This window comes from Vombatus ursinus, unplaced genomic scaffold (assembly GCF_900497805.2).
Source record: "Vombatus ursinus unplaced genomic scaffold, bare-nosed wombat genome assembly UNPS02014791.1, whole genome shotgun sequence".
Lineage (NCBI taxonomy): Eukaryota > Metazoa > Chordata > Mammalia > Diprotodontia > Vombatidae > Vombatus > Vombatus ursinus.
This window is the reverse complement of record NW_020954569.1, coordinates 80,473,741-80,498,949: the sequence shown is the minus strand read 5'-3', so window position 1 is coordinate 80,498,949 and position 25,209 is coordinate 80,473,741. Positions and strand designations below refer to the sequence as shown.

Genomic DNA, 25,209 nt, shown 5'->3' with positions numbered 1-25,209 from the left:
ACCTCCAAATGCATGTTTTAATATGGGCAATAGATATTCTTCAGCCAACGTGGTCTTTCCTATGTGGATGGAAAGGCCAAACTCCTTTGAGTGGCTCTAGCTCTCTTCTAAGAGGCTCCCCATTATCATTGGGCTTAATGAGAATAGCACAATGTCATCTGCAAACAGAAGCATCTGGAGGACTTCACCGTCCAAAGGAAATCTTTCTTTGACCTGGACTCTGCGTAAGCTCTCCGTCACAGTGCAAACACTGTTGGTGATTATGTATCTCTCTATTTTGTACTTCACTTATGTACATTATCAGAGTATCACTGAATGGCATTACTTTTGGTGTCACTTCTGCCAAGGAATTCTAGGTGATCTTGATGTATGGCTGAGAGGTTGCCATAAAAAGAACTTTGTGGTAGTGTTCTGTTCCCCCAAATCAAATGCTTTTTCATAATCCAGAAGCAATAAATGCAATGGGAGCTTATGTTTTTGATATAATAATAATACTAATAGCTATTACATAGTGCCTACCATGTGCCAGGCACTTTATAAGTATTATCTCATTTGAGCCTTACAAGAAACCTGGGAGGTAAGTACATTTTACAGGTGATGAAATGAAAGCAAACTGTTTGAGTGAGCTGCCCAAGATTACACAGTATTTGAAGATGGATTTGAACTCAAGTCCCCTTGACTCCAAGCGCAGTACTCCATCCACTGCACCACCTAACTGCTTCTATAATAATTAATTGTCAGATGGTAAAGATGTGGTTGAACATTGTTCACAAAGGCCTGCTTCTTCTCTGCTAAAACCCTTATTGAGGATGCTCTAAATTGGTTTATGAATTACTTTCATAAAGATTTTATATAGATGAGAAAGAAGGCATATAGGTCTGTGGTTACTGATGTTCTCTCTGTTAACCATGAATTATTTACTCAAATTTTGGTCATTATATTTCTATTACTACAGTCTAAGATTACTAGGTTTTTTTTTTAAGTAACCACACCACACTTAGAGGTCATATTAAGCTTATTATCAGCTCAATAACCTAAGGTTTTTTTTTTCAATTGAATTGTAGTTGCCTTTTTGTACCTGAATGCTAGAGATTGCCCTCTGATGATTATCTCCTGTATGTATCTTGTTTCTACATAGTTATTTGCATGGTCTCCCCCTTTAGACAGTGAGCTCCTTGTGCTTAGGGACTGCCTTTGGCCTTTTTTGTATCCCAACCAAGCTGGCACATGGTAGGTGTTTAGTAAATTTTTAGTGACTGGCTTGTACTTCTGCCAATCAAGACTTCCCTTATTCTGAAATTGGATAAATTATTTATCCCAATTAGATTTCATCTTTACATTCAAGGCTCACTGTCTTCAATTACAGTAATCTGAGTTGAAAGGTTGGTTGCATGATCAAGGTGCAGTGTGGTTGAGAGACTAGAAGTATTTATTAGTGTTATGGATGATTGGATTTTTAAAAATTTTATTAATGCATTATTTTTTAATATCATTGTCATTTCACAATGACTTCCACCCCTCCAATAGATTCCACCCTTATAACAAATAAATACAGTTATGGTGCATAACAAAAGAACACACTGGCTAGGTCTGGAAAATGTCTGCATCATTCTGCATTTATCCTTCACTACCCCTTTGCCATGAGGTGGGAGTCATGCTTTACTTACCTTCAGCCCTCTGAAGTAATGATTGGATACTCTGCTGATCAGAGTTTTGAAGTCGTTCAAAGTTTTGCTTTACATTTGTGTGATCATCATGTCAGTTATTATCCTCATTCTGTTTATTTCACTCTTAGCACTTACAAGTCTATGACATATCATATAGCCATTAATTCATTTACATTAAAATACCATGTTTCAGTCATTTATCAACTGATGGGCATCTTCTTTACTTCTACTTCTTTTCTAATACAAAAAGTGCTATTATAAATATTTTATGTGTGTGTACACATACATGTAAGTATACAATTGTAATACAACTTTTTCTTCTTTGATCTTCTTGGAGTAGGTAAATAGGTAGATAGCTAGATAGATAGGTACATAGGTAGACAGATAATAGATAGATGATGGAAAAAACACTGATTATTCTCTTACTACGTTCCAGGTGGTGGTACTGCTGGGTTCAAAGTTGTATATAGTTTAATTGCTTTTTTGGTGCAATTCCAAATTGTTTGCCAGAGTAGTTGGGCCAATTCATAGCTCCAAAAACAGTGCATTAGTGTACTTTTATTTTTGTTGTTTCTCTAATACTTTCCATTTTCATGTTTTGTAATCTTTGCCAACCTGATGGGTATAAGGTGAAATATCGGCATTGTTTGATCTGTAGTTCTCTTATTAAATGTGTTTCAGAACATTCTTTTATATGGTTATTAATAACTTGCAGATTTCTTTTTTGAAAACTTTTTGTTCATATATATCTTTTGACAACTTCTTTTTTGGGAAATAGCACTTGTTCATATGGTTATCAGAGCTTTTTCAGAAATAGTTCTTGCAAAGACTTTTTTCCCAACTAATTCTCTCTTCTAATTTTAGCTGCATTGGTTCTATTTGTGCAAAACTCCAGTTTTGTGTAGTTAAAACTGTTCATATTATCTTCTGTAATCATTTCTATCTCCTGCTGTAGTTAAGAAGTCTATCCCTTAACTACGATTTACAGGATACCTACTTCCATTCCCTTCTAATATTTTTGTGATCTTTTGTATTCGGGACATATATATATTTATAGCTTCTTATAGTAATTTTTGCCAAATATTTTCAGTTGTCCCAGAAGTTTTTGTTGAATAGAGAATCCTTAACCCTAGTAATTGGTGTTCCTGGGCTTATCAAACACTAGGCTACCACATTTGATTTGGTTTTGGATCTTACTATTTATCCATTGGTCAATTTTCTTTTTTTCTTTTTTTTTTTTTAACTCTTTGTTAAGGTAAGAGTCTGCTTCCAATGTGGAGAATGTACTGTCCCAAGCTTCTGGGGTTTGTACAGCTGTTTTAAGAGATACTTCTAGGGACTTGTAAATTTTCAGTTCTTCCCAGGTGGTATGATAAGGGGTGGGGTGTTTCCTCTCCACCACCACAACAAGCTCCACCACGTCAGCGGTCCTCCTCGCCCCAGGGCCGCCCTTCAGAACTGTTACCCAGATCCAAGCACTGGCAAAGCAAGAGATTCCTGCCTCAGCATTGGCCAGGAGATCCCTGCAATCCCCCTCTGATCAGCAGCTCGATTCCCCCTCAGTCTGTGGGCCAGAAGCTTAGGAACTAGCCGCTGCTTCTTGCAGCTGAGACCTAGTCTCTCTCTCATCGCAGTCACAGACCTTTCCTACTGACCTTCTAAGTTGTCTTTGGCGTTCATGGGTTGAGAAGTCTGGAAACGCCGCAGCTGCCTGCGATTCAGTCCTCTGAGGCCTGCTCCAGGTTCACTGCGGCCTGCGCGCTCACGTCACACTGTGCTCCTCTCCCAGCCATGTGTGATATACCTTTCTGATCAACCATCCAGGCTGTCTTGGGCTGGAAATTTGTTTCACTCTGTCTTTTTGTGGGTTCTGCTGCTTTAGAATTTGTTTAGAGACTTTTTTTTTTTACAGGTATTTGGAGGGGGTTAGGGGAGAGCTCAAGCAAGTCATTGCTTTCCCTCTACCATCTTAGCTCCTCTTTTTTTAAAAATCAATATGAAAGTAGTGTTGACTGTTCTTTGATATAGTTTGAGATCAGGTAATGTTAGGGCCCCTTCATTCCCACTTTTTGAATTATTTGCTTTGAGATTCTTGACCTTTTGTTCCTCTGTCTGGTTCTATAAAGTAACCTCTTGGTATTTTGATTGGTGTAGGACTAAATCTACCAGTTAGTTTAGGCAGTAACATCACTTTCATGTTGTCATGGCCCAACCACAAACAAGGACTTGGTTTGTTTCCATTATGCCCTTCTATGGAACCTGACCCTAGACTATTTTTATTAGTTACTTCTTGTTGAGTCACATTCATATAAAACAACTTTGGCTATTCATGCTAAGTGAATGGATTGTCTGAACCCTTTAAGGAGCCTTAAGCCCTTGAATTTTATTGGCTAAATGTATTATTTAGTCAAGCATATTATGTTGGGTGTTGGGGATAAAGGGTAGGATGGGGAAGGAAAAATGTCCCTACTAATTGTTTTTTGCTTTGGGCTCTAGCGAGATTTTCATGAGCTCTTCTTTTACTTTGTCTGCAGTTATCTGGCTGATCAGTGCTGGAATGGCGGCTTTATCTACCTAATCATGCTACGCCGCATTAAGCGCAAAGCTCCTCTCCCTCCTTCTAATGGCAACGACAGCAACAGCTGTGAACCCAAGGCAACTCCCACCTCAGAGCCAGGCGGCCGTCTGGTGCAGAATGGGAAAAGAACAAGGAAGTTTGGGGTCATCTCCAGGTCATCTGTCAGCAAGGACTGTGGGGAGAGCAGAAACAGCCAGGACTCTGAGCTAGAGAATGGACATTATACCCTCATGGAGATGGGGGGCTGTCGCCTAGAGACCCTGGAAGCGGATGACAGGACAGATGAGCAGTTGCCAAATACAGAGGATCCTCTAGTCACAGGCCATTATAGATCTCGCTTGTCTGAAGGGAAGCCTGATTTCAAGCCAAGTGACCATCTGGCACAGGTAAGATTTGATTTTTACCATAGAAGACGACAGTATAACCTAAAACCTGATAGTGGAGATAGGGAACAACATAAATCTATATGTACCAGAGACAGCATGATAGAGTGGATGGAGAACTGACCTTAGAGTTACAAAAACTCAGATCCAAGACCTGTCTCTGACACCTACTGACTGTGTGACCCTGGACAAGTCACTTAGCTCTCAGTGTCCCAGGCAACTCTCTAAGACTGTCAAATTGTAGAATATTGGGAAATCTGCCTTAGAAGAGAGTGTTTCCTCTCTGGCAGTTCCCAAACCAATGACATCACAGGCCTAATTTGAATTTCCTAATATGAATGAAAAATGGTGAGGAGATGTCAACACTGAGGTCTTGATTAGGATGACTGGCCAAAGAACATCTGCTGTTCTAGCCTGGTTTTTGTTGTTGCTGTTAAGCTTTGGTGATTTTTTTTCTTCCTTTGGATATATGATGTCATTAGTGTAGAAAATTCATTAATTTTGGGAGTAGGTTGGGGGAAAACACCTCCTACCAATTTAGATTGGCAATTCATCAGCAGTTTATAGTTTTAGAGAATTACTTCAGGCAATGAAAAGGTTAAATGACTTGCTAAAAGGTCATAGAGACAGGATAGGTCAGAAGCAGCATCTGGATCTAGGTCTTCAGGACCTGAGACCTCTCTCTGATTCTCTATGCCTTACTGCCTCTCAATAATCTATTAATGATGCTGTTACAAAATGACATTGATTGGGGCTAGATTATGAGGGGCATGCCTGTGTATACTACTCTAGATTTGTTTTAAAGTTGAGAAATCAAGCACTGAGCTCAAACATAGAGAGGATGGCCTTTGCATTTCCTGGCCAGCAAATGAACTTGTTCAGACAAATGATCAAAGTATGCAGAAAAGTTATATACTGTGTGTTGTGCTTGCCAGAGGAATGGTTTGTATCATTCTATCATACTTTAAAAAAGAAAGAAAGAAAGAAATCCCTGCTTATTGCTTCTCAAGTGATAGTGAGTGGAAAATCAGAATTATTGTGGTTCTAATGTGAGTTTCATGGGACCCAGATAAAGGATTTGAGTTCTGATGCAGCCATATCATCATTCATCAGTGGCTGTCACCAGAGGAATTGTTACCACAAGACTGTGAATTTCTGGTGGCGGTTCAGAAGATGATAGAATAAACATCAAAACAGAGGAGTATTATCTGGGAGAGTACAGCCAAGCTCTAGGGACATAAACATCTGTTTTTGTTTTTCAGAAAGTTCAAAACCAGGAACATTTAAATGGGATCATATAGTTCATGCTAAATTCCAGCAAAGTTAAATGTGGAAGCTATGTACAATTATAATAATAACAATTGTTAGCATTTACATAGCACTTTAAGGTTTACAAATACTACCTCATTTTATCCTCACAACGATGCTGGTAGGTAGATGCCATTATTGTCTCCATTTTACAGATGGGGGAACTGAGGCAGACAGAAATTTAGTTACTCAGGGTCACATAGCTGGTAAGTGACTGAGGTTGGATTTGAACTCGGGTCCTCTTGACTCCAGATGCAGTGCTGTATCCACAGTTTCACCTAGCTGCCTGTATACAGATCACGTGGACTCTCATTCCAGCTGTCATGAACAGGTCTGGCATTGCATATAGGGAACACCAGAGAGCTACCTATCTGATGTGATTAGAGGGTCTCTGCAGAGTTTTCCCATCCCCTAAATAATTCCCTGAAATTCCACCATTTGAGATTGACTTTTTTTGTTAAAAAACATAAAATGCACACATACGTATTATGTGCGTGTTCATATGCATGTATTTTCCTTTAAATTCTTGTATTTATGGATAGAGCACTGGCTCTGGAGTCAGGAGAACCTGAGTTCAAATCTGGCCACAGACACTTACTAGCTGTGTGACCCTGGGCAAGTCACTTAATCCTGATTGCATCTCCCTTCCCTCAATAAATAAATAAATAACTTCTTATGTTTATTTGGAATTTTGCATATATAATACGTACCCTCTTCAGGTGTCTTTTTTTTTTCATGTAAAAATTCCAGGAAAGAAAGTGGCTTTGCCTGGTAAAGACCTTAATTTCAGAGTTTGAAGGGGCTTATGAAGTTATTTTCCTACCAGAGAGGAGAAGACCCCTATGGAAGGCATATGGGGAAGGGAAGGTGAATGGCAGAAAGACAGTCTGAGAACATGGAGACAAGACAAATTTTGCAACTTTATAGCATGTGTGGCATGACCAGTGGCTGTACTGAACTTAGTAACTTCACAATGGAACCGTTCAAACAACAGTGTTCTTTCTTTCTGGTCTCTGAAGAATTGTATTTTTTAGATAATGCTTTGCCTTGTACACTATGGACACACAGTAGGTGTTTGGAGAATGAATAAATTAATGAGAAGATGGAAAAAGTGTTGTATTTTAGGATTACTTTCTGCCAACAGGCAAAAGAAATGGGTCAATGACAAGAAAAGAGATGTTTCAGTTTTCACTTCCTTTGGAATATTAACTGAATGACTTTGATGCCCCATTTAACAATCCATTGAAGTGGGGAGAGGAGGAGAAAATAGTAAGAAAAAATTGGACAAAGGGAAAGAAAGTCAGCATGGAATAAGTAAGTCAAGGTCTTTTTGTCTCATTTAATCCTCTGGAAGGTTAAAGCTATTTTTTTTTTTTTTTTTTTTTTTTTTTTACAGCCGATTGAAGTAGGTTTTGATTTGAACTAATGCAGGGCCCTTAGGGGGGAAAAAAGGAGCATTTGGTTCAAGATATTTTAGAAAGAGATTATCCTTCCTTTCTCTCCAGCTGAAGTTAGTGACTAACCTTCCTGAGAGTATACAGGGTCAAATTGGGAATATAGGACCATAGATTTAGAGCTAGAAAGGAACTTAGAGGACATTTAATCTTTACTTGATGGCTCCCTCATTTTGTAGAGAAGGAAACTGAGGCCTAGATATAATAATTACATGATTTGCCTAAGGTTACAAGTAGTAAGTTGATATGCTTTGAGTTCAAGCCCTCAGAACTCTACTTTGAACATTCCTTCTGTTGTGCTACATAGTGTTTTCATATCTTCAGGTGTTTTTAATATAAAGGGGAAAACAACACCCCTTGAACAAAACACAGTCAACCGTGAGTTGCTTTATAGTCACTAGAATCTAGTCACACAGGGGTGAGGAGCCTGTGGCCTTGATGCCACGTGTGGCCTTTTGACTGAATCCAAGTTTTACAGAACAAATCCTTTTTTTAAAATTTATTTATTTATTTTTAGTTTTCCACATTCGCTTCCATAAGCTTTTGAGTTTTAGATTTTCTCCCCCTCACTCCTTCCTCTCCCTCTCCCTTCCTCTCTCTCCTCCCCAAGATGGCATGCAATCTGATATAGGCTTTCCATATACATTCATATTAAACATATTTTCACATTAGTCACGTTGTCAAGAAGAATTAGAACCAATGGGAGGAACTACGAGAAAGAAGGAATAAAACAGCAACAACAACAAAAAGAGAGCAAATAGTATGCTTCCATCTGCATTCAGACTCCATAGTTCTTTCTCTGGATGTGGACAGCGTTTTCCATCGTGAGTCTTTTGGAGTTGTCTTAGATCCTTGCATTGCTGAGAAGAGCCAAGTCTATGAAAGTTAGTCATCACACAATGTGGCTGTTACTGTGTATAATGTTCTCCTGGTTCTGCTCACTTCACTCAGCATCAGACCATACAAGTCTTTCCAGGTTTTTCTGAAGTCAGCCTGTTCATCATTTCTTATAGCACAATAGTATTCCATTACATTCATATACCACAACTTGTTCAGGCATTCCCCAATTGATGGGCATCCCCTCAATTTCCAATTTTTTGCCACCACAAAAAGAGCTGCTATACATATTTTTGTACTGTGGATCCTTTTCCCATTTTTATGATCTATTGAGGACACAGACCTGGAAGTGATATTGCTGGTCAAAGGGTATGCACAGTTTTATAGCCCTTTGGGCATAGTTCCAAATTGCTTTCCAGAATGATTGGGTCTGTTCACAACTCCACCAAAAATGCATTAGCTTTATAATTTTCCTGCATCTCCATTTACCTGCATTTATCTTCCTGTTAACAAATTCTTTTATTAAGGGGATTTGTTCTATGAAGTTTGAATTCAGTCAAAGGGCCCACATTTGAGGACTTAGAGGGCCACATGTGGCCTGAAGGCCGCAGGTCTCCCTCACCCCTGGTCAGTGGAATGTTACACACATTAGAGCTGATTCAGGGTTACACTCTCCTTTTCAAGGCAAATAGCCCAGAAGGTTTGTAATAACACAGAAGTAGTCCTACCTTGCCATATCACTTTTTTGGGGGGGGGGGGGAGGCAATTGGGGTTAAGTGACTTGCCCAGGGTCACACAGTTCATAAGTATTATGTGTCTGAGGCCAGACTTGAATTCAAGTCCTCCTGACTCCAGCGCTGGTACTCTATCCACTGTATCACCTAGCTGCCTCACCGTGTCATTTTTTACAAATTCCTCTTTGAAAGTCATACTCCTGACTCATCGTAGGATTGTAGATTAGGATCTAGAAGTAAACTCAGAGACCATGTAGATCAAACCATTCATTTTATAGATGAGGACACAGAGGCCCAGCAAGATTAACAGAATTACCCAAGGTCACATGTGTAGTAAGCCTCAGAGATGGGATTTGAACCCAGGTCTTCTGACTCCAAGGGGCAGCTAGATAGTGCAGTAGATAGAGTGCCTGGCCTGGAGACAGAAGACTAATTTTCCTGAGTTCATATCTGGCCTCAGACACTTACTTGCTATGTGACCCTGAACAAGTCACTTTAACTCTTTTTACCTCAGTTTTCTCATCTGTAAAATGAGCTGATGAAGGAAATGACAAATCACTAGAGTGGTATCTTTACCAAGAAAACTCCAAATGGAGTCGCGAAGAGTCAGAGATGATTGGAAAGAAAAAGTGAACAGCAACAAAAACTTTCTGACTCTAGAACTAGTGTGTTGTTTCTACTATTCCATGCTGCTTTATAATGTCAGTAAACTGTCAGTGAAATATACAGAGAAGTGGTAGTCTATGGATACAGAAAGAAGCATATATTGTTAGACATGAGCAACATGTAGCTGTGGTTTACTTAGCTTCTTTCAATTGGAGGTAACAGTTATTTTTTTAAAAGCATAAATAAAGCAATTTTAAGAATTCTCACATATGTTTTGCATGACTACACATATATAATCTATATCAAATTGTTCACCTTCTCAATGAGGAGGGAGGGAGGAAGAGACTTTGGAACTCAAAATTAAAAAAAACATTTTAAAAATTGCTTTTACATGTAATTAGAAAAAAAAATTTATTTTTAAAAAATAAACAAGCCTTTCTAACAACAACAAGAAGAATTCCCATGTATAGGAAGGAGATAATCATTAGATTTTTTTTTTTTAATTCTGAGTGACCAGTCCAAATTCATGGTGGAGCAGCATTGAAGGCTGTTGGGAAAATGGGTGAGGGTGGATGTTGCTCTTAAGCACTGTCGGGATGATCTTGATATATGGTTTCTGTAAATGGAATCTGTAGTTTTGGCTGATGCTACAGAACCTCCAAGAGCATTTTCATGGTGGGTTATAGGGTTTTACATACTTGAGGTAAGCACAGGCATCTCTCCCCAAGTGGGCTCTTATCATTTCTTCCTTTGCCCTTCATTGGCAAAGAGCTATAAGAATATACAGTAGATCTCCAGCTTCTTCCCATCCACCCACTGCACCTCCCGAGGACAGCAGCTTTCTTGAAAGCCTCCAGCAGAAAGAAAGAGAAATGTCACTCACAGTCCAAGAGTGAGCAAGATCCATTTTTACAGAATGGGTTGAGACCAAGGTCATGCTGCAAAAATGGATTTTCCAGAAAAACAGAAATTGGCAGTTTACCCTAAGAATTTCCTTTGGGGAAAACTTCCATTCTGTTTGAATAATGAGAGAAAAAACATGCCAGTGTTCTTCCTTTTCCTCTTTATTAATGAATTAAGTTTTACAAAAATTCAGCAACAGGTTCATGACCATCACTCAGATCTTTCTTTATCCATCAATTATTTTTATTTTGTCAACTAGCACTCTTATTAAGACAATGCCAACAGACAAAAACACATCCCTCCTCCCCCCCAGTTTTTATTAATGTTATGTTCTTTTTTATTGGAACAACAGTGAGCCCATGTAATTTTCAAATGAGTAGTATGTCTATTTATGTAAGATGGCCATGTTCATATTATAAAGGCAAAATTTTTAGAAATACAAGAAACTTAAGAACCCTCATCCCAAACTTAAGAAAACACATGTGTAAGTGCTCATACACAATATGTATGCATATGCAGATTTGTAAGTCTCCATTATCCAGGTAGTAATACAAATGAGTTCTGAATTCTTTTCTAAGTTGAGAGAGTGTAAAATATTTGCATTTGGATTATTTCATGTATTGTATTTTATCCCCTGTAACTAGCACAGTGCCTGGCAGAGAAGAGGTGCATAATAAATGATGGTTGATTGATTTATTACTCACCTTAAGCAAGAGCTCTTTGTGAAGCCTCTACATATGCATATGTAAGTTTGTATATGTGTATGTACATATATGTATGTATGTGTATCTATATATGTATGTGCGTACACATACATACATACTCACATATACATACTTTGTATATCTAAGCATACAAAATATCAGCCATGGGAGGTGGAGTGAAAAGCTTACCCACAGGCAGTAAGCCAGACCAGCCTCCTTTCTAGTGCTGCATCTGGAAGCTAGGACACTAGGACTCTTGGTCATGGTAGAAGAGTGTGAGGAAGGAAAAGATAATTCATGAGCCATATTTCCAAGAACTTCCCAGTTATGAATTCTGGCCTCATACAACCTCGAGGAACAGGTCATAAAGCAGTTGACTCTTGTGCCAATGTAGTTACTGGCAACAATTTTGAGAGTGTGTATGTGGTGGTATCTATACATAGCATGTTCACTTACAGAACCTTGCATGTTCTCAGAGCATTTCAGGGACTGTGGCTGATAATGGGAATTTTCTCATTTTTATCAGTGCTTTCAGTTTTGTCAAAGTTCTTTTGACTTCTATCATTTCAATTTATGTTAACAATAACATCCAGCCTATGGATCAGTACTTACAATATGTCACTTTTCTTTCTAGCCAGTGTCAACTTTGGGGCCATTTCCTCCTTTCCCTCTATTAGACGGCATAGCTCTCAAATGGAAGGTTTTGTGTTGATAGCAGGTTTTATCAGGAGAGGAAGTTGAACTTACTGGCTGTCCTCCAGTTTTTTCATGTCAGCCCTGCCCCCAACATTACCACGGATGTTTGAGAGGCATCTCTACACACAATCGTCTACAAGTATATTTATATTGTTATGCACATGTACATGCATATAAATGTGGTCTTCCCACTAGAAACAACCTTTCTTTGTACCTCCTTCTCGAGTAGGTCATGAGGGACCTCATGAATGTTGTCCCGGATTTTAATCTCTTTCCCAGTTCTCCATCCTTTGTTAATGTGTAGGACCAAAGAGTTGGTTTTGTGCAGCTGCAGCCCCACAATTTGGATGGAGGCCCACTTGAGATGAAACATTGAATCTGGAGCTGGGGATGAGCACCAGCACAGCAGCACCTTTGCTTAGGGTCAAGGGCAATTTTAAATGTAGCCTGTGGCAAGAGATTTGAAATGTATCAACTGGCTTTCTGAGAAGTAGATGCACCAACCAGGTGACTCTGTGCTTCAGGGACCTGGGATTTTGTTAGTGTGAGAGCTTCCTCCATCCACAAAGGTTGCAGAGCTTATGGACTTAAAAGATGGTCTCTGAGAGGTACCGTATTAGAAAAATTATTCAGCCTATGGCTCCTTCCAATGATGACCCTCTCTGGGCTTTGCTCAGTCCTTTAGGCTGGTCTTTGGGCAACAAATGTCCAAGTCATCACCACGTCTTTATCAGAAGCCTTTCCAGCTTGATAGGACCTACAAGAAGTAATTTTACTCCGTTGAAATAGCCTTTGAGAATGGTATAAATATTTCTATTTAACCTAGGGCTATGTTTCATGGGACATTTATTCAGAACCTTTTGATTGTCATAGATCATATGTGTGATTTGTCAAAAGAGGGAAGAGGAATAAGCATTTACATACTGCCTACTATGTGTTAGGCACTGTGCTAAGTGCTTTACAAATATTTCCTCATTGGATCCTCCCAACAGCCTTGAGAGATAGGAGCTATTATTACCTGTATATTACAGATAAGTAAACTGAGGCAAACAGAGTTAAGTGACTTGCCCAGGGTGATGCAGCTAACTGTCTGAGGCTAGATTTGAACTTAGGTCTTCCTGACTCCAGACTGTCCATTGTGTCTTTATCTCCTAAGAGGGTAGACATCAGGTTTAGTCAGTCTCAGTCAGGAAAGCAGAGTAATGGAAAGACCATTGGCTTTGTGGTCAGAAGATCCAGGTTCAAATCTCATCTCTGATACTTATTACCTTTATGATCTTGGACAAGTCAGCCTCTCTTGGCCTCGTTTTTTTTTTTTAATCTGTAAAATGATAGGTTGGACCAGATGGCTTTTGAGGCGCCTTCTAGCTCTAAATTATGACTGTCAAATCCCACGATCCCATGTCTGGATGGCGTCTGAGATCCTTCCAGCTCTAGTTCTATGATTGTATGAGCTCCATCAGTCATCTGACTTAGCAGTTACCCAACTCTTCTCATCTGTGGGGGAGGGAAGGAGCTGACCATCAAAACCTACAGTGGCCTCTGCAAAGCACTATTTGAAGAATTGAGGCCTGAGGGTCAGACCTGTTGGAAAGGATAAGAAGAGTAAGGGGCTGTCACGTCAGTGGAGATGGTAAACGGAGGTTGGGAAGAACTGAGGCCAAGTCAGGGCCACAGGGGTGGATAGTGTGGTGTATTGGAAAGCAGGCTGGAATTGAGAAGCGGAGCACCCTGGTTCACATCTCTATTCTCGCCACCTGCCTGTCTTTGGGGAAGTCCCTTCACTCTACTTTCTTCATCTGTAAAATGAGCACATGAGATTAGATAATCTCTGACTTGCCTTCCAGGCCCAAAGTCCTGTGATCCTAGGAATAAACACCGAGAATAAGGATCTAGATGAGTCTGACTATCAGGAAAGTCAAAGCATGTGAGGAGCAGAGCTTTCTGTTCTATGATAAATTAGCCCCTCAGAGCGAGTTTGCCAACATAGCATCCTCTTATGTGGAGTTATCACTTGCCAACCATCCCCTCTCCCTCCATGAGCTGTCAGAGCTGGGCTGAGATGGGCCCAGCAGAGACCTCTTGCCCCACATGCCTTCCATCTTCTCAGGTCTTGCTAACTAACAAGTTCTCTGACATCCGATTTCTTTACTATTGACCAGTGGTAATTCTTTAAGTGAGGATATATTCTTTTTCTCAAATGTCAAGATCATCGAGGTTGGAAGAGGGATGATTCTTAATTTTTTTCATATCCCTGGTCCTCACTGTAAATGAAAAGTTTGGACTAACTCTCATGTCCCTTTCTGCTCTAGTCCATGAGTAGGAAACTGAGGACTTAACTTCTTTTTCTCTGCTGGCAAACCAGTGGAATGCATGTTAGGGTTCCAGAGATGGTATTCAGACAAACCCACCTGGTAGGCCTCCAAGATTTACCTGTAGGTGCTGACTTCCTGGTTGGGCACTCATGCTTCTGGAACCTCTCTGTGCTCATCACGTCTCTCATTCTGCCCTTGATCACATTCCTTTCGGTTCCTCAGCCATACTTGTCTTTATGAGTTCAAATTCTTTGGTGAACTTCAAGAGAAGCAGGAAGGGAGAGGTGAATCAGGGGAAGGATGACACACATCTTTGGACAATAGGAGGAAGGAGGGTGTAGATTTAGTCTGTGTTGCCTTAGAAGGCAACACTTGCACCAGCGGATTGAAGTTGGAGTGAGGCAAATTTTGGTTCGCTATGAAAAGGAACTGTTAAAAAATTAGAAATGTTTCTAAATAGATTGAGCTTGTTAGGTGAGCTCTCTGTCAGAAGTGTTCAAACAGAAGCCAAATTCTTAACAGGAATGCTTTAGAAGGGATTTCTGTATTGAGTAGGAGGTTGGAATAGGTTCAGTTTATTTTGTCAGACATTGATTATTACATCTCACTTACCCCCATCTATTCTTTAGGCCAGTAACACTGGCCTTCTTGCTAAGACACTTCATTCTGGGCATTTTCACTGGCTGTCACTCATTCCTGGAATTCTTTCCCCTCTGCCTTCTGACTTTGCTGACTTCCTTCAAGTTCCAGCTAAAAATCATACGTTTCTACCACAAGCCTTTCCTGATCCCCTTTAATTCGGCTGCCTTCCCATTGTTGATTTTCTCTAGTATATCCTTATTCATCTTATCTGTATGTTCTTGCTTGCATGCTGTCTTACCCACTTGACTGTGAGCTCCTAGAAACTAGGGGCAGTCTTTTTGCCTTTCTTTTATCCCCAGCTCTTAGTACAGTGCCTGGCACGTGGTGGAGGTTTAATTAATGTTTGTTGACTCGACTTGTAAAATTCTAGGTTTCTATGATTCCAAGAAGGGTAAAAACTGCAGCTGTTAATGTTTGCAAATTGTTCTTCTTTGCTGAATTGCGTTCCTTGCCTACAAGCTCCTGGTACTTATGGGAAAAAGAAGTAACGTTTTAGTATTGAATTTTTCAAGTAATGTGGAGGAAGGTGGGGGAAGTTTTATGACATGACAGGGTAGGCAAACTAGAAATTAGGCCTCCCCAGTGTGATCATTCTCCTTAGAGTCATGGCTCTGTGAAAGCAGAACCTCAGGTCTTCTCTCTCCTCATGTTTTCAGTATAACATACTGCCTCTTCTGAATCTCAAAATCATAGATTTCAGAGATACTCATACTTTCTGAAGTTGTGCTATTGTCCTGTTTTTGAACCTATCAGTTCCCTTCATTGGAGTGTGACTGTAAATGTTTAAGAACCAGCTCTTGGGAGAGGTGGAGCAGGGATGTACACACAACATACTTTAGCTTAATCTGTATTATTAGCATTTTTCTCCTTCACTTTCTCGAGTCTAGACAATCAATAAGATAATAAGTCAAGTGCTAATTTGATAGATTTTTGCCACTTTCCAAGGTGTAAATATGCTATAAATTTAATAATTGGCCCTTGCATGCTAGTTCAAGCTGGCTCCAGTATACCCATGGCATTTGCTAAATGTCAATTTCTTTTTAAAAACTGATTCCAGGGGGCAGCTAGGTGGTGCAGTGGATAGAGCACTGGCCCTGGATTCAGGAGGACCTGAGTTCAAATCCAGCCTCAGACATATAACACTTACTAACTATGTGACCCTGGGCAAATCACTTAAACCCCATTGCCTAGCCCCCCCCCCCAAAATGAATAAATAAAAACTGAATCCAAAGGGACTCCAGTTTGGAGAATCAGTGACCTAAAGTCATGATAAAACCATTATGCATAAGGCTAGAAGCAGAGAGAGGGAGTAATTATGGTATAATGGAAAGAGCACTGGCTTTAGACTTGGAAGACCTTGGTTCAAATTCTGTCTTTGTTGCTTACTAGCTATGTGACTTTGGGCAAGTCATTTAATGTCCCTGGTCCTAAATGAAGGGTGGAATTTTTATGATTTCTAAGATCCTTTTGAGCCCTGAGGGTATGATATATAATCTGCTGATCTACTCCAACCCATGCCTGAACAAGAACCCCTTCCAGACCATCCTCAGTGAGCAGTCATCCAGACTCCACTTGCAGATCTTTGGGGAGGGGATTCATGTGCTCCCAACGGTACCCAATTCCACTTCCAGGAATATAATTGTTAGCAAGTTCTTCCCCATATCAAGCCTAAATTTGATTCCACAACTTCTTTCTGTTACTCCTGGCTTTATCTTCTGTGGCCAAGCTGATGTCAAATTTCTCTTCTATATGACTATCCTTTAAACACTTGAAGACAGCAATGGTGCCCCACTGGTGTCTTCTCTTCTCTAGTCCCCCTCACCCCCTGGTTGTTCAGCTGATCTTCATGGTATGCGATTGCCAGGTCTTTTCTTTGTTGGTTACCCTCCTCTGGATAATCTCCACCTTATCCATATTCTACCTAAAATGTGGCACCTAGAACTGGACACAGTACTACAAATGCAGTCTAACCAGGACTATGAGCAGGGCTAAGACTTCCTTAGCTCTAAATACTATGCCTTTCAATGAGAGGCTACATCAGAATCAAAATAGACTGACACAGTGTATCTGTTCTAAAAAATTAAAAAATGGGATGAACCTTGCATCATCCCAAAAATTTTGAATTTTACATTGATCATCTTTTGAGGAAGATGATATTAGAACCAAATTGATTGATTAAATATGCTATGAAAATGGGTTTTATCTTTAGAATTCTCTACCCAGTCAAACCTGAAGGGAACATGCTTTTCAATGTGCAAGATTCTCTATCAGGTTTTCATGTGTGGTCTTGATGGTTACTTGGGAATGTGGCCAGAACTTGGCACAGAGGATATATATTACCCAAGGGAATGAGAGAGGCAGTCTATGGTGAAGAAAACACCAAATCCAGAGTCATGAGACCCGAGTTCTAGTCCAGCTCTGACACCAACTAATTCTGTGACCTTGACCTTGATGGGCCCTAGGTACCTTATCTGTAAAATGAACAGGTTTAACCTAGATAACGAAGGGTGCTTCCTTCTCATTCTATTCTGTCATTATTTGCTTTTTCTTCCTTCTGCAATGATCATCATAATCAGAAGGGAAAAATAACCAGCCTTTTCGGAAAAGTCTCCTTTTGGAAAGCAGGAGTCCCTGTCGCTGAACTTCAGCTGACTTTCTTCCCACATTTATATAAGACATAACACATCTGTCGTAAATCCCTTTTTTCAATCAGAGCAGAAGATGAGTCATTCTGAATGAAATGGAGGACTGCCCTGACAGATTGTTTTAAAGTATTGCCAATGTTTTGGCAAACAAACATTTTCCCTCAACTCAGTGTAGGCAATCATTTCTGAGTCTGCCCTGCAGGTGGATGTTTATAAGCAAGTGTGGCATTTCAGCAACAGAATATAGAAGTTTTCGTTATCCAATCTGTCCTGATTTTGAGGCTTTTGCAGAGAAGGCTGGTGGAGATTTTCTTGCCCTTTGAGCCAGTGCAGAAGAAAGAGCAGCCATCAGACCCATCTGTCTAGACGTGGTCTGTTTATTGAATGTGGTAATCTCAATACGTGGATGAGTGTTAACAACACTTAACACTGGTGATAGTTCAAAGTATAAATCAGGACTAGTTGTACTTCAGTACAAAGCATAAAATGGGGCTTTATTTCGAGTCCGATGGGACTTCTCAATATTAAGCACAGATGATATCTAAAAACTAAAGTAAAAGGGACGAAATATCAATTTTAAACATGTAATTTGGGTAAGTTCAAAGTCAGTCATATGGCTGATGTTGACATTAACCATCAATTCTAAAACACTGATTTATTGCCACGTGATAGACACTTAGTTTTCATTGAATGTTATTGCTGTCCATAGGATCCCTCTGTATATGGATGCAAGTGAAGCCAAGGTGTGGGAGAGACTAGGAAGTGTAAGAGTCAGCCAAGGGTCTCTGGAGGTCATAGTGAGGGTGAAGAACAAGTTTAGTTGAAGACTATTTTGGCAAGTGAAACTTTTCCAAGTCCACTCCAACCCACTTTTTCCTTTTCAAAATGCTGGATTTAGCTTCACAGCATCATAAATCAAATTTTGGCTCTACGGTTTACTATCGGTGTCACCACAAGCAAATCACTTAACTTTCTCTGGAACTCAGTTTCCTCATTTGTAAGAGGAAGGGATTGGACTAGATAATCTCTAAGGTCCTTTTCAGATTTTAGTAGGAGATTTTGTGGTTCTACAATTCTAGTTCATTTCACTCAGTCATTGCTCAGTTTTCAGGAAATTATATCCTCAGAGTTTTCAGCCAACACTCTTTCTACCTCCCTCTCTTAAATGAAATCCAATTTTCTGCTGAAGACACCCCATCCATAGCTTTCCTCTCCATTCAAGACAATGAACGTAAGCTCACAGAGGGCAACAACATTTAAAGAATAATCTTTATGTCCCTGGTACTTAGCATAGTTCCTGGCACATAAGATGGGTTTAATAAATGTTGGTTGTTTAATTTCTTCTACTGTTTTTCCTAACTCAAATTTTGTCTACTTCCATCCCTCAATAGCTTTTCCTTATTTGAAGTACATTAAATCTGTTGATACTACTTTGTGTCATCATTGTTTTTCTCTTCCACGAATCACTGTTACTCTTTTGACTTTCTTGATAATTTGAATTCTGAAATAACAATCTTGCTCTCCACCCGTTCCCTGTTGCTATCCATGGGCACTTCAGCATTCATGTTCTAACCTCCTTACTATGCTAGCTCTTATCTTAACTCTAACAGCCTCCCTTTGCAGCCATGAGGGGTCATTCCTCAGGCCTTGCCATTTCCCAGAACTTCACAACCTCCGAGGTTGTGAACTTAGAAATTCTACTTTCTTTGTTTTTTAATTTAAAAAAAAAAATTAACAATCTACTTTCTAACCTCGCCCTCCCATGCTTCCTCTTTTCTTGCTGTCTCAAACACAATAAACCTATTCTTCACCTATGGAGTGACCTCTGGTCCCTTGACCTCTCCCCAGTGTCTCAGTTCATCTCCCTCACTATGACTTAACTTGTCTCCAAAATGAATCTTGTCACTTTGATGATTTACTTGCTATTATCTTAGAAGAGGGAAGCGGAGTGATAGATACAGTGATCTCTGGAGTCTACAGTCCAGTAGCTCTGGGTCCTAATTCTGCCTCTCATGCTTATGACCTGCAAGATCTTTGGCTGGTTACTTAACCTCTGTGGCTTCAGTTTCTTCATCTGTAAACTGATGGCTTGTGAGTTCCCTTCTTCTCTAGATATATGATGCCAAGATTCCCTTGCCCCTCTGACTTTTCAGTGTTCCTGATGGACTCTGCCCAACTTCCTCTATCTGATGTCTCTGTTCTAATTTCAGCACTACCATGCAATGCTCTAGAGCAGGGATTTTTAAACTTTTTTCTGTGGCGTAGAGCCCTTTGGCAATCCAGTAAAGTCTATGGAGCCCATGTCAGATAACATCGTTTTAATATATAAAATAAAATGCATAAGATTACAAAGGAAACTAAAGGTTAGTGAAAATAAAGATTTTTTTTTCGATTCAAGTTCATATATTTCCTGAAATTTATCCAAGGACCTGAAATCCAGGTTAAGAACTCTTACAGAGAGTCATGAAATTGAAAGATAATGTGATAGGGTGCTGGACCTGGAGTCAAGAAGTCATGGGTTCAAAAAATTCCTCAAACACCTTTTAAGCTATATGATCCTGGGCAAGTCATTTAACATCTCTGGGGCTCAGTTTTCTCCACTATAAAGTGAGAGGGTTGGACTTAATGACTTCTTAAAGTTCCTTACAACTCTAAAATCTGTGCTCTTAGAATCTTAGAATGAGCTTGTTTTGCCCACTGTAAATTTATGGTGCATCACTCTAGCTGAACTCTCTTTCCTATTTAATAGTCCTTGTGCTCTTATTGACTCCCTATGTTCTTGCGCACAATGACTTTTCTAAGCCTTTCCTGCTCCCCACCAGCTCTCTGGTCCTGCTGCTTCTTCCTTCTTCCATATACTTGCAGCATATCTTAGCTTTCTACTGAGGGCATTTAATGATATCTTTCTCATCACCCTTTTGTTGGGCTGTGTTGTTCCCATTAGAATATAAGTTCCCTGAGGGCAGGATCTGTCTTACTTGTTTGTATTTGTATTCTCTACATCTTAGCCTTATACCTGGCATATAGTAAGCACTTAATAAGTATGGTCAGTTAATCAGTCCTATCTGTCCATTTATCCATCATCTATCATCTATTTATCTAGATTTCCTAATCCTAAAAAGGTCATTTTCTACCCTATCTAGCTAATACTATTACTCTTCCCTTTCACTGCTAAATTTCTTGCAAAAGTTGTCTGTCCCCATAGCCTACATTGTCATTCACCCTCTCCTTATTTCATTGCAGTCTGGCTTCAGTCCCTACCACTCTGCTGAAATTTGTCTTTCCAAGGTTAGCAATGATCTCTCAGTTTCCAAATGTAATGGCCTGTTTTCTTTCTTCTTCCTCGACGACCTCTTGGTAGCACTTTATACAGTTATCCTCCATCTACTTTCCTTCACCAGCTGTCAAAGTGATTTTCCTTAAGCACAGATCTGACCGTGTCATTTCCCTACTTAGTAAGCTCCAGTGCTTCCCTAATGTCTCTGGGAGAAAAACACAAATGTCTCCATTAACTTTTAAAGCCTTCCACTATCCTAACCTATTTTCCAGCCTCATCATGTATATTCCTCCCCCTCTTGTAATTCTGTGAGCCAGCCAAACTGGTCTTCTCTCTTTTCGTCAAGGGAAAGAGAGAGAGAGAGAGAGACAGACAGACAGACAGACAGACAGACAGACAGAGACAGACACTGAGAGAGGTACTCCCTTGCCCACCTCCATGCCTTTTCAGCAACCATGGCTTGGCATGCCTTCCTTCCTCTCTTTCACCTCCTAGAAACCCTCTCCATCTTAAAGATACAGCTCAGCCACCATTTTTCAGCGCTTCTTAAACTGTGGGTTTGGCAACAGTAAAAGGTTTCTGAATGATCGATGACCAAAAATTAATTCAAAATCAGATGTGTAATGAATCTGAGGTCTTTATGGCAGTGCTTGCCTGGTGTTGCATCAAGCAACTTCACTGCAGTCTTGGATCTGAACAGGAAACATGCGTACTTTGCACTACGCATGCCATCAGGCCATGCAATGCCAATGTATGCTGACTAATAGAAAGTGGGTCCCTAGTGGAAAAAGTTTAAGAAGCCCTGTATATGAAGCCTTTCCTGATCCTACCAACTACTAGGACTTTCCCTGTCAAACCATCTTTTAGATATTATTTTCATCTTTTTATATTTATTATGCAAATGTACTGATATAGGTACTGTTATCTCTCCTGTTAGAAAGTGGGCTCCTGGCATGTGGTAGGCAGTTAATAAATGCTTGTTGATCATTGATTGATTGATTGAGAACAAAGTTTCCAGGAATAGGAATTCAGAGTCATTATAGTTCTGGTTCTCCTTCTACTTTCATAACCATCCCTTCTCTGTCTCCTTCACTAGTTCTTTACGTTTTTCCTATGTCCTTGTGGTATTTGCCCTCTCTAGTTTTGTTCTTAGAGGACTAGAGAGGACTCTATAACCTCTTTACCTTGAAAATTTCACTTATGCCAATAGATTTAACTACCACCTCTACCAGATTACTCCTAAATCCCTGTTTCTAGCCCTGAGTTGTCCTTTGAGCTCTGGAGCTACATTTCCATCTGTCTGTGGGAAATCTCTACATGGGTGTCCTATTGGCATCTCCAACTAAACTTGTCAGTAATCAAATTTCTTATCTTTCCCTTGAAATCCAGTCCTCCTTATTACTTCACTATTTCTGCCATTAATAAAACATTAATCCTATTTTATCAGGATTCAGATCTCATACTATAATTAATTCTTCCCTTTCACCTTTCATATCCAGACTATTCTGTTTATTTTTCCTCTCTCCCTTCCCTTCTTTTCCTACTAACTACCACCATCCTAGTATAGACCTTGTATTTATTTTGTGTTTACCTCTCTGTGTATATATTTCTTCCCTTGGAATATAAGTTTCTTGGGGCAAGTAGGTGGTGAAGTGGATAGAGTGCTGGCCCTGGAGTCAGGAGGACCTGAGTTCGAATCTAGCCTCAGACACTTACTTGGTATATGAACCTGGGCAAGTCACTTAACCCTGATTGCCTCTAGAAAAAAAAATAAACTTCTTGAAGGCAGGAACTCTTTGTTTTTGTCTTTGTATCTCCAGTGCCTGGTTCATAGCAAGTGCTTATTTAATGTTGGTTGAATTGAGTTGAATTGCCTGTGCTCCTATTCTTCCCAGGTCCTAAGATGGTCTCCCTCTACCTCTCTGCTTATCAAGCTCTGCCTCCTCCAGACAGCCTTTTCTCATGTCTTATCCCCCTCCTTAATCAACAAGAGAGACGTCCCATAGTGCTTTTCTTTCTACCTCTCTAATTCTTGTATATAATATCTTGTATTACTTTGTATTATGCCTATTTAATGTGTACTTGTCACATCCCCGATTCTCAGCCTTCCCTCGCCCTGTAAGCCCAATGAGGGCAGAGATTTTATTGTGTTATTATATATGCTCTGACCCATCTCCCTAGTACCTAGTTTAGCGTTCTATATACAGTAGGTATCTAATACATATTTCTTTAATTGAATTAAATAGTGTCTTTCTTACTATGACTTTATAACACACATAATTAAGTGTTCAAAGCAACTATTTTAAATAGGAGAAAATAGCAGATGAAGCAAGACCCTTGGACTGCTGTAAGCATAATTACCTAAAACCAGTAACATAAATACAGCTTCCCACTAATGATTTGATTGATAGCAGAAATATAAAAATATAGCAGCCTATAATTAGAAAGGACCTTAGAGGTCACCTAATTCAGTGTCCCTTTAACATAGAGGAGGACACTAAGGCCCAAGACCTGAGCTGACTTGCCCAAGGTCACACAGACTTTGACCGGCTGAGGTGACACTAGAATCTGAGTCTCCTGATTCTGTGTCAGTGGATTTCTCCTTTAGCCCATATTGTCTCACTTTACCTTGGATGTTGGATTTTCTTCCTCTAACAAAGAGACAGAAAAATCAAAAGATAAGAGCGAAGGGAGCTTAGATAAATGGTAGAACTCTGGTTTGTTCCACTAGGAGTAAAAAAAAAACAAAACAAAACACTCATAAAGAGTGACTAAGAGCTTTGGAAGGAAGCTGATGCTATTGTATAACAATTTTGGCTTCCAGTGAGTCACTGAATGAAAACCCAGCAGCACCTAACTTGGTGCCTCGTACACAAATGCTCAGCAAATAGGTATTGTTTTGCTTTTCTAAACTTGTATCCTTGGGGGAAAAAAAAGGAGTTGCTCTAGAATCTGGCATTTTGCCCAGCCCATTGGACCATTTTAGGGGTAGAGGGTTGAGAGAATGATGTTGAAGCCATTAGACTGGGAGGGATGCCCTCCCTGAGGACTGGGATTGTATTGACTTGCTTTGTGTAGATTCTTCAATCTCTAGATACAGTGAGATCAAGGGTCAAAGAATGGCAATATAGGAGTTCAGGTTTCACAGCTTACATAGATCAATGGTTCTGTGATCTTATCACAGTGTAGTTTACACCTTCAGGTCTTACCAGTAGTCATGAGACCTCTATACCTTTTCATGCTTTGGGACTGCATAAAGGCTCTTTCCAGGCCCTTGGAAGCCTTCCTCTGGTCCTTTTACCACCCTGTCAATACCATAGCCACACTCAGTCTATTATCCCTTGATCTCATTATGTCATCAGTCTACCTCCTTTTTTGGGTCTTATATGTCCTTGATATATCTTTTATACCACTTTTCACACTCAAGTTGTCCTTGGTAATGCCCACTATGGCCCTTTGGGTCACCTGCAGGTCTGAGTCTTCTGAGACATGTTGTTCTCAGAATTGCAGTCCCATTGCATCATGGGAGAATTATTTTTCCCTTTAATGATTTCACTGTTGTGGATTGCTCCCTGGATGAAATTCTTTTTCCCAGTACAGATCAGCAATTGTTTTGCAACTTAAAGTATTTGAAGGTTGCCTAGGGCATTGAGACATTGACTTGACTGGGATCCCATAGCCAGTACATCTCAAAGGCAAGACTTGAACCCAGCCCTTTCTGACACTGAGGCCATTCCTCATCCATTCTGCCATACCACCTTTCCCGAAGAGAACACTGGGCTTAAAAGACTAGACTTTTGCATCTTGAGCTGAAAGTACTGTGCATTTTCTCAACTGTGATCCAGCCCATTGACCTATTCAGTCCAGCTCTTTTTTCCTCTACAGCTCCTGTTCAGGTGTATGCATTCATACAGTGGCCTGTCCTCCTAAATTCATACTAAGTTCAAACATCGTCAGATCATGGAATTGAGATTCTTTTTAATTAGAAGTAAAATGAGTCAATCTCCAAGTTGGAGAAAGTTGAGGATTTCTCCGTCCCAGAATGCCCAGTGACCTGTGGAGAAAGCTGAAGAGGAAGGATTTTGGTTCCAGCCCATCCTGTTGTGTTTCCTTCCCCTGCTTACGTCTTCTCAACTCTCACTAACTGGCAGCTCCTCTGTGGCCTTCACTTGGGGCCGCTGCAGTTAAATGCAAAAGTAGGCTTCATCTTGGTGAATGAGCTGTTCTTGGGTGTTGAAAAGTTGCTGACTCCTCATGGAAAACTTTTGAGGAACTCTTCAGTTGACATACTCTATTGTCTCTTAGGGGCAGGGCAGTGTTTTGTGAGAGATGCCCTTTTTCCTGAAAACAGGAACTTCGTTCTTTATTTGCTCCCCGGCCAGTGCTGAAGTTCTTCCTAATGTCAGCACCCGATGGAGAAGGGCTTCTTTTATTTTTATTTTATTTTGTATGTAGCCTCT

General features: G+C 40.0%; 1 protein-coding gene across 6 annotated transcripts in view; it reads left to right on the top strand.

Annotated features, from left to right (window-relative positions):
- The window catches only part of PDZD2 (PDZ domain containing 2), a 367,396-nt gene that overhangs the window by 204,508 nt on the left and 137,679 nt on the right, over positions 1-25,209 (top strand). For all 6 annotated transcript variants that reach the window (XM_027868865.1, XM_027868863.1, XM_027868864.1 and 3 more), the window contains one exon: positions 4,202-4,631. In XM_027868865.1, the coding sequence (XP_027724666.1) occupies positions 4,202-4,631 (430 nt within the window). The remainder of the gene's footprint in view (positions 1-4,201; positions 4,632-25,209) is intronic.